The sequence below is a fragment of the Dromiciops gliroides genome, chromosome 6, assembly GCF_019393635.1.
Source record: "Dromiciops gliroides isolate mDroGli1 chromosome 6, mDroGli1.pri, whole genome shotgun sequence".
NCBI lineage: Eukaryota > Metazoa > Chordata > Mammalia > Microbiotheria > Microbiotheriidae > Dromiciops > Dromiciops gliroides.
In genome coordinates, this window is record NC_057866.1 from 19,623,000 (window position 1) to 19,633,564 (window position 10,565).

Sequence of the window (10,565 nt, forward strand, 5' to 3'; positions counted from 1 at the left end):
CTGCTAAACTGTAATCAATCAAATCAATAAACATTTATTGAACACCTGTTATCTGCCACCTAAAGTGATAAGGACAAAAATAAAACAGCCCTGGTCCTCAGGGAACTTGCATTTCATAGTGGGAAACAACATGTGCACCCATAAATATATGCAAATGTGAAAAAATTACAAGGTGATTTCAGGGGGAGGCATAAACAACTGTGAGAATCAGGAAAAATTTCAGCTGGTTAGAGGCCATTAGGTAACACAATGAAGAGAGTCCTGGACCTGGAGTCAGGAAGATCTGAGTTCAAATCCAGCCCCCAGACAATCACTATCACTTACTGGCAAATCACTTCACTTCACGCTTCCTCAGTTTCCTCAAAGCACATCAAGGGGCAGCGAGGTGTGATGGTGGGTTTGGAGTCAGGAAGACTCATCTTCTTGAATTCAAATCCAGTCTCAGACACTTCCCAGCTGTGTGACCCTGGGCAAGTCACTTCACCTTGTTTGCCTCAGTTTCTTCATCTATAAAATGAACTTCAGTTAGCCAGATTTGTAATGGAACACTTCTGACTCTAAAAAATACACAGTGCGGCTTCTCCCATGGGGTAACAGTTCTACAGAATGTGCCTGGAATCAGAAGAGCATATTGAAGTGTGTGTGACTTTGGGTAAATCCCTTAACCTCTCTGGATCTCGGTTTTCTCATCTGTGCCTGTCTGTCCTCTTGTCCATGAGAGGCAATGTTGTATAGCGGATAGGACACCAAAAGACTTGGGTTCAGTTTCCACTTTTTCGTCAGCTTTATGTCATTCTGGTCAAGTCCCTTGAACTCTCAGTGTCTCAGGTTTTCTTATTTGCAAAATAAATGAATTGGACTCAATGGCTTCTGAGGTTTTCTTCCAGTTCTAGAGATTATGATCTTCCCACTGGTTTGCCACAGGAGATTCACCCATTCCTTCCATTCTTTTGACATTGCAAGAATATCATTGGAGTAATTGGGCGGGCCCTGCTTATCTTGCCACATGATCAGCACAACTTCTTTTCTTCTTTCTTCAATGACATCCTTTCTCCAGTCCTGTGATGTTTTTCCATTCTTCAAGTTCTTCTTCAAAGATCACCAGCAGATACTCAGCAATTATACAAGCCAGTTCTTTCAGGACCAAAGGTTATAGTTTGTTCAGGCCTAGTAACTTGACATTGAGGGCAGCTAAATGCCATTGTATAATCTCCCTGATCTTGAGTTTCTAATCTGTTAACTGTTTTTGTTCATTCCTTCCCATTCCAAGGATCATTCTCCTATTTCACAGGGGTCTTGTGAGAACTAATCTAAAAATATGTGAGTGTTCCTGAGTTCAAATCCGGCCTCAGACACTTGACACCCACTAGCTGTGTGACCCTGGGCAAGTCACTCAACCCCCATTACCTTCTGGCAGCATCCTTTGCGTTATCCTTCCAAGGACCCAACACCTACTCTCTTCTGTGATCATGGATGTGTTCTCTATGCAGAAACCTTGAGAGGTTGTACATTCTCCATCTTCCTTTCTTGGAAGTCTATCATTAGAGGCTAGGCAACCACTTGTCAGGTAAGCACAGTAGAAATTCCTTTGAAGTAAGGGATGGACTAGATGTCCAATGAGGTCCTTTCCAGCTCTCACATTCTGCAATTCTGTGATTCTTCTTGCTGTTTCTTGTGGTCCATCTCCAGATTTCTTGACTTTTTGGTCTCCAATGCTTGGAACGCTCTACCCTCCTAACCTCCTGGCTGTTCCTGTGCCTTGTTGGTGTCCCAGGCCTCCTTCCAAACTCAGCCTAATTTTCTTAAAAACACTACCATCTTGCAAATCTCCCAGATTCAAAAACTTGGAATCACCCTTCACTCTTCATGGACTTTTACTGTCTATATCCAATTAATTTCCCTGTCTCTTTTAAACTCTACCTCCATAACATCCCATCATCTGCCCAAATATCCCCACACAAACCCCATTGCAGGTTTAGGCACTTATTACCTCTTGTCTGCATAATTTACATAACTCACTATATTGGGTATACTATCTCCTCTTATTCCTCTTTAAAATTATTTTACTACATAGTTATAAAGTAAATATTCATACAGCACAAACCTGTCTACATTATACCTTAGCTCAAGTGCCTCTTACATATGAAGATAAAATTCTCTCTTCTCTAACATTTAAATAACTTCCCATTCTTACTCAAATTTTGTGTTCCATGATCATTGTACATTGCTGTAATTTACATATTCATATGTTGAACCCAACTGACCTAGTTAGCATACTTTTTATATTATTTTAAATTTCCTACTTATGTGTCTTTGCATTTGCTTAAAATGTGTTCTACTCTTACATCCATATATTAAATTCCCTTCATTCCTTCAAAGCTCATATTAACTGTTACATATTATATAAAGTCTTTCTTGATCCTTTAATTGATACCTTCCCAAATATGGGCCAACCCAAAATTGTTTGTATTTAATTTGCATATAAAGTGTATTCAACATAATCTGTCCATATGGTTTCCCTGACAGAATAGAAGTTTCTTCATGCCAGGGACTCCTCTCCTCCATTGTTTTATTAGCGACATGTTGCACAATTCTTTCTTCAAACTATATGTTTGAAAATTTGTAGATTTAATAACTGAATTTGTATAAAAGTGCTAGTTTTGAAATATTTTTGTCACAATTCCATGAAGAAAAGTATTTTGTGCAAATAAATGTTGCTGATGAGGGATGAATAGTATTTTTTAATAGTAATCATTTCATAGCCTATAAACTTTAGTTTAAAACCTAAGAAAATGAATCTCTAAGGCAAATATTCTTTAACAAGAATTGTTAAGAAAACATACAGCATTTCAGCAACAATTAAAAATTAACAAAAGCCACAAACTTCAAATTGATAGGCAATCAGGACATTAAAGTTTATTACCCTTACAAAAAAAGAAAGAAAAGATAACAGGGACCTTTCAAATTGTGTCTAGAGAAATCATTCTCTTGAAAAAAAGGAAGAGGGGCAGCTAGATGGAGCAGTGGATAAAGCACCAGCCCTGGATTCAGCAGGACCTGATTTCAAATCTGGCCTCAGACACTTGACACTAGCAATTCACTTAACCCCAATTGCCTACCCTCCCCCCCCCCAAAAAAAAGAAGGAAAAAGTCGATCCAAAAAGAAAAAAAAATGATTTCAATTTTGTGAAATTGAAAAGCTAATATGGGAAGAAAATCAATGCTACTAGAATATGATGGAAAGCTATAAATTGTTAAAATATTTTTGAATCAAATAGCTCTTATTGGTGTTTACCTATATACTTTTCAAATAATTTTCACATTTATCTTCTCTTTTCTTCTTGACAACAATCACTGGATTGTATGGAGGGTATTTTTGTCCCCATTTCATGTGTTAGTAAACTAAGACACTATGAGTTAAATGACTACACCAAGGTCATTCAATTAGATTTTTGCCAGAACCAAGAATACAAGTCAGATTCTACACTTTGCCCTTGTAACATGAAATAACATAAAGGCTCCTAGTTATTTTTACAATAAAACTGTGGAGGGTGGTATGTAGGTATGTATAAAAGGGAGTAAGCACCTAATAGTTACCTACTAAGAACCAGGGACTGTGTTAAATAATTTCATTTTAATTTTTAAATTTTTTTTCAGGGCAATGAGGGTTAAATGACTTGCCCAGGGTCACACAGCTAGTAAGTGTCAAGTGTTTGACGCTAGATTTGAACTCAGGTCCTCCTGAATCCAGAGTCAGTGCTTTATCCACTGTGCCACTTAGCTACTCCTGTATTAAGTAATTAAAAAAAATATTATCCCTCATGATTCTTAAAAAGATATTTGTAAGATAAGTGCTATAATTATCCTCATTTAACAGTTGAGAAACTGAGGCAGACAATAGTTAAATGGCTTCATTAATTTAAAAGTGACAGTAAGTGAATGAGACAAGATTCATCCTCAGATATTCTTGACTCCAGCATCAGCACCCTAGCTTTCATGCTTAAATAGTCATAGGTAATATATTCTAGTGTCATGATTAGACCAGTATGTCTACTTGTGATTCCATAACCTTCTCTGTCCTTCTCTATAATATCTGCATGGGATGATCTTCTCCTAGTAGGATCCCAAGTCAAATGCAAGCTCAAATGCTTAATCTCCAATCTATTACTTATCAGAATCATACAACTTTTCTGAGTCAGTGTCTCAGAGACACAGTTCAAGTAGCTGTCCATTGTAAAGGTCTGAGGAAGAATTCACATCCAAGTTTTGCAACCCAAAGTTTTACTAGCTAAGGGTAAAACGCTTTATTGCTTTTCCACCTTGTCAAAAGGAGACAACAATAAACATTAGTATCAATCTCAGAATTAAATTTTATTATATTTCTAATTGGTGATATATTTTGAAATAATAGTGTATTCTCTGTTTTTGTTTTGTTTTTTGTTCACATCTGACTCTTCAAGAGCCTATTTGGGCTTTTCTTGGCAAAGATGTTGGAATGGTTTATCATTTCCTTCTCCATCTCATTTTCCAGATGAGAAAACGAAGACAAACAGGCCAGGATGACATAGCTAGTAAGTGATTTTAGCCAGATTTGAACTCAGGACAATGAGTCTTCATAATTTTAGGCCTGGTGCTCTGACCACTATACAACCTAGCTGCCCATACTACAGGAGTTTTGAAAATTATAGGAAATATTAATCCATTATACCTTACTATGGACAAAATATTCAGTTTTCTTATATAGGTGAAAGCCATTGTTCCTTTGAGCAAACACACCTTAAACTATATGCAATAAAGCCTTGGGAAGCCATTCGAGTAAATGATTAGTTAGACAAGAAATTTCCTCCAATTGGCTGAGAGATTTTTTTCTGATTCCCTGGGTCTTGAAAACGAAGCACTTATTGAATAGTAATAACTTCAGACATAGAGCGCTTTACTTTTTACTTGGAGCTTTAAACAACAATCCTATGAGTTAAGGAAAGCTAGTTTCAGAATCCTCATATTCTGAATTACAGGTGATGGAAGTCAGACTAAAGACAAGTAATTTTTCAGTATTGCATACTCAGTTAGAAAGCAACAGAACTAAACCAACTGCAATGGTTTCTGAGCCCAGGGCTCTTTCTATTATTACACATTTTCTTATTAATGAATGCTAAGAACACTGGATTTACATTCAGAAGTTTTGGGTACTCATTAAAGGGGGAAATGTGTCCAGGGAGAGAAATTGCCTCCAGAGAGTACAGTAGTTCAAAAATCCTTTCTATTTAAGAACTCTGCCTTCATCCCACTCAATCATCATTTTTTGTTTTTTATAAGAAGTTTGTTTCATGTGACATAATTGGCAATGTTTCTAAAATTATTAATGTTTAAAAGGGAGTGCATAATGCATTGGGGATAATGTCAAATGTGAAGAAAGAACTGGGTTCCCTGGAATTTAGAAACTTCTTAGTAGTTTGATTTTGGACAGATCATTTGTGTTCTTTGAGTTTCAGTTTCCTTATTTGTAAAATCAGAATAGTTATTCCCTTAGCACTAATATTTTAATAAGTATTATGAGAATAGAATTAAATGTGAGAAGGGATATCTTTCAAAAACCATAAAGCATTATGTAAATGATAGCTATATGTACATAGCATTTTACTACCTTAACGAAACCATCTGAATATGATTTTATCCCAACAGAAAAAGGTAAGTAAGCTATATTCTACATATCTGCTTAATATCTTTCCATTTTGAATAAAGTTTATTGTGATTACTTGATTTATAACCTTTCCAACAATGGAAATTTCAAAGATCTTACTCAGAGACCAAGATTCAGTAAGGACACAAGACACAATTTCACATGAAATTCCAACCACAACATCCAGGTTCAGAAGAAGTCCTTGTGTTATGCAAATTTGAAACATTATTAGTTGAAACAAACCCATGGAATGGAAAGCATTTGGAAAAGAGCAAAGCTTCTCCACTCCTGCCTCCCCTGTATGTGTGTGTGTGTATGTGTGTGTGTGTATGTGTGTGTGTATGTGTGTGTGTATGTGTGTGTGTATGTGTGTGTGTATGTGTGTGTGTATGTGTGTGTGTGTATGTGTGTGTGTATGTGTGTGTGTGTATGTGTGTGTGTGTATGTGTGTGTGTGTATGTGTGTGTGTGTATGTGTGTGTGTGTATCTGTATCTGTGCCTGCCTCTCTCTGTTGGGGACTACTCTCTCATTATGCTTATTGCTATCACGATGCATTTAGTTATCATAATTGATTAAACAAGGCATGAACAATGAATATTAGATATGAAGGAGGATATTTATGAGGGTTAATCATTTTTTTGCTTAGACTTCGAAAGCATTATGTTATTTTTTAATGTAAAGGAAGTAGTTTTAAAGGACTCTTTATGTATGGGGAAATTGACACATATTGCTTGTTCAGTCCCATATTTCCCTTTAGATTTTAAATGTATTGGCCAACACATTTTTCCTATGACATGACTGACCATCAATATCTATACCCCAAATAAGGAGCTCCTTAAAACCCAAATGTATCCTGTCCAGAAGGGAAAAAATAATTAATTTTGTAAAATATTTCCTTTTAGCAAGGAATTTTACAAATAAGACTTTTCTTATCCCACTTGCATTTTATAAACACTGTCAACTTGCCAAGAGTAAGACTAGGACAGAGATCATTGAAGCATCACTCTCCTTTATCTCTCAAATATGATTTGGGGTGGGGCAGCTAGGTGGCACAGTGGATAGAGCACTGGCCCTGGAGTCAGGAGTACCTGAGTTCAAATCCAGCCTCAGACATTTAACACTTATTAGCTGTGTGACCCTGGGCAAGTCACTTAACCCCAATTGCCTCCCTAAAAAAATAAATACATAAATACATAAATACATAAATAAATAAATAAATAAATAAATAAATAAATAAATAAATAAATAAATAAATAAATAAAATATGATTTGGGGTGAAGAGGGGTGATGACAGGTGAGTCTCTGATAAATAAAGCCAACAGAGCCAATGATCTGTGTTCTATAACTATTTTGTATTTTGTATTATTTTATTAATGACTATTATTTTTTATATCACAGATATTTCTGGTATAGACTTCATCTCTATCCCATAGTCATTCCCTTTTTTTCACTTTTATAAGTTTCATTTGCCAGTAAATTAATGTGTATTCAAAATATTTTATTATTTTGAACACTTTAAGATTCAAAGCCCTTAGGAAAGGACTCAGCTTCCCATTTAATCTTCATATTCAGAACCTTCCTCATCTTGACTAATCTGAAAATAATGAAGTTCATAAGTTTCCTTGTCTGATACAACCACATGAAGCCAATCATGAAGTTTATTCTTCTTGAGAAATTTATTGTTAAGATATTTTAAGTGTATTTTAGAGAACTGTTTCTAAGACGCAGCTTTGATCTTATTCTTGAAGTGTTCAATATGAATAACATTTACTAGGTTCCCTGTTTTTCCATTGACTTTAACTTTCTCCTTCAAGGATTGCTCAAAATTTCCAGAATCAAAGACTCCATCTTCAACTGGATGAATGAGGTCAAGGTTAACCTTCCAAGTAGATCTTTTAGCCTTCTTAACTTTTGGCAGCACCATCTTGGACACAGACATGGAAGGAGCCCCATAGTCATTTCCATAAGACATTATTCATCTAATCTCAGGATCTAAATTCACTCTATCACATTCCATTTTAAAATGAGTTGGTGGTTACCTGGATTTGCAAAGGTACTCTGCCTTCTAATGACTCAAAAGACCTAGACATTGGGAGACACAGAATTCCCCAGCTTTCCTGAAATTCAAGACCTGTTACAATGAAATTTAATCTGCAGGAAATGTATTTCCATTGAACATAGATTATCAGATTGAAACAAAAAGTGTCTGCCTAACCAGAGTTGAGTGTGCACATGAATAAAAAGTGAATAAATTAATAATGGGTTCAATATTCTTTTATTTTTATGTTTACATTCTAAAACACTTTGTATCAAAAATGTCCTTGTAGTATCATAAATTGTGCCTTCTATATCGGTTCTAACATACAAGATTTCTAATTGAGAGTAAACTGAGAAAAATGAATGCATCAAGATGGAGTTGGTCTTGTTCTTCTTCAATAACAATGACTAAAATGATAGAGTCAGAGAATTCATAGCTAGCAATTATCTCCTAATTCAAAATATGAAAAAAATGAGCATTTATAAGGGACACTAAACATTGAATATAACATGTTCAGGATATGAATAATCTTTAATATATAACATAGGTCATCAGTTTTGAAAACCAGCGATGTGAAAAAAATAGTAGAGGATTTCAAATTTAGAAGAGAATATCAAATATAAAAAATGGACTACAAGATATGGAAGGGAGGTTAGGACAAAACAAAGTACAACAAACTATGGAATATCTGTATATTTCTGTAATATAAAATGTCTAAACTGGATGAGTATTTAAATAAAAATAAACTTCATCATCTGAAAGTTGTTTTAGTCATTAATAAATATAACCTCTCCACTTGTCATTTCAGAGTCAGAAGCCAGGTCCTAGTAAGAAAAAAGGGAATTACTAATTTTAAAGATGGAATATACGGAAAAAATGGCAGACAAAAATCTTACTATCATGGAAGAATTTATTCTTTTGGGATTTTCTGAGATTCCCAACTTCCAAGGTTTTCTCTTTGTTATGTTTTTAGTCATCTATATCAATATCCTGTTGTGGAATGGTCTCATCATTTTAATCACCAATGTGGAACAAGCTCTCCAAACACCTATGTATTACTTCCTTGGAAACTTCTCCTTTGTGGAAATTTGTTACACATCAGTCACCCTCCCCAGAATGCTTATAAATCTTTGGAGTCAGAAAAGAAATATTTCTTTACTCTCATGTGCTACACAACTGTGTTTCTTTCTTGTTCTGGGAGTCACAGAGAGCTTCCTCTTGGCAGTTATGGCCTATGACCGTTATATGGCAATCTGTAAGCCACTCTACTATCATATAATCATGAACCACAAGATATGTGTCCAGATGGTGATTGGCTCTTGGGTCACTGGCATTCCACTTTTAATTGGGCAGACATACCAAGTTTTCTCTATGTCCTTTTGTGGTTCTAACAAACTTAACCATGTTTTCTGTGACATGCCTCCATTAATGAAGTTGGCATGTGGAGATACCTCTGGGATTGAATTCTTTATTTATATTGATTGTTTCCTGTTTGGTTTGATTCCCTTTCTATTGATACTCTTGTCTTACACAAGAATCCTCAGAACTGTCCTGAAGCTCCCTTCAAACACTGGCAGATCCAAAGCCTTCTCTACTTGCTCATCTCATCTTATAGTTGTAAGCTTATTCTATGGTTCTGGTGTCATTGCATATCTGCAATGTAAGTCTAGTTACTCAGGCAGAACAGATAAGATCTTCTCGCTCTTCTACACCATTTTGACACCAATGGTTAATCCCATGATATACAGTCTGAGGAACAAGGACTTCATTGAGGCAATGAGAAAACTATTTTCTAAATGTGTAAGGTAAATATTTTTTTTAAATTAACTTGCTTATCATTATATCCTGAGCAATTTTCCAAGTTTTAAAATTTCTCTTCTGTGTACCTTTCAAACTCTAATCATTCCCTTCTAATTATTTGAAGTCTTTTGGCATTCCTCCTCTGAGTTCTTCCATGATATCAAGGGTTTTTATGTGTTATCAAAGAACAAAATTATCTTTGTTGTCATTATGGTTGTTGTTGTTTTCAAGCACTATTAATAAGGAACTACCTTTATACCAAAAATGTGAGGTCCAGGCAGCTAGGTGGTGTAGTGGATAGTGCACCAGCCTTGGAGTCAGGAGGATCTGAGTTCACATCCTGCCTCAAAGACTTACTAGTTGTATGACCCTGGGCAAGTTACTTAACCCTGATTGCTTCCCCCAAAGTTTGAGGTCACAATGATGCTGTTAACTCAGTCATCTAGACCACAGTCATGCAGTGCCAACAGTAAGCATGTATATGATGACAACAATATCTTCAAGAACAATAACTTCAACTACAAACTGAGGCTACTGAGAGATTCTACTAAACTACATCAGAGAACTTCCTGACCTATATATTCCTTTTCCTGGTATTTCTAGACTAAAATGAGAATATTAGCAATTCTTTTCAACCTAAAATGTTGATTGTGATTAACTAAGCTATGGAATGTGTAATTAGATTGCATTGTTTTAGCTTCCCTGTAAATTGGAAACATGATTATTCACTACTGAATGTGACTTCTTTTGTTGTCTTTTTTTATGAACATGACTGAATTTGGAAAGTAGGGATTTGATTTCACTTAATTTGTAAGTCTCCATGAGATTTGAAGATAAATCATTTTGTTAATTAAGGTCATTCAAAGAAACCACTGCACATCTCTGTTCACTTATGACATGATATAAAAGACTGAGAAGGAATAAAATATATATTGATTTTTTAAACATTAGTGTGTTTTTTCCAAGGGACTGATGATAAAGTATACTATCCACCCCCCTAGAAAAAACTGATAAAAAGAGCACTTGTGGATTGTACATAAATAACC

The 10,565-nt window shown here is 35.3% G+C and overlaps 1 protein-coding gene and 1 pseudogene across 1 annotated transcript; one reads left to right on the forward strand and one right to left on the reverse strand.

Moving 5' to 3' along the window:
* Positions 1-7,236: 7,236 nt before the first annotated feature.
* LOC122731608 lies at positions 7,237-7,605 on the reverse strand (annotated as a pseudogene).
* A 972-nt stretch (positions 7,606-8,577) lies between these two features.
* LOC122731891 (olfactory receptor 10AG1-like) lies at positions 8,578-9,528 on the forward strand. Its single transcript, XM_043972140.1, has one exon. The coding sequence runs from the start codon at positions 8,578-8,580 to the stop codon at positions 9,526-9,528; it is 951 nt and encodes a 316-aa protein (XP_043828075.1).
* Positions 9,529-10,565: the final 1,037 nt, after the last annotated feature.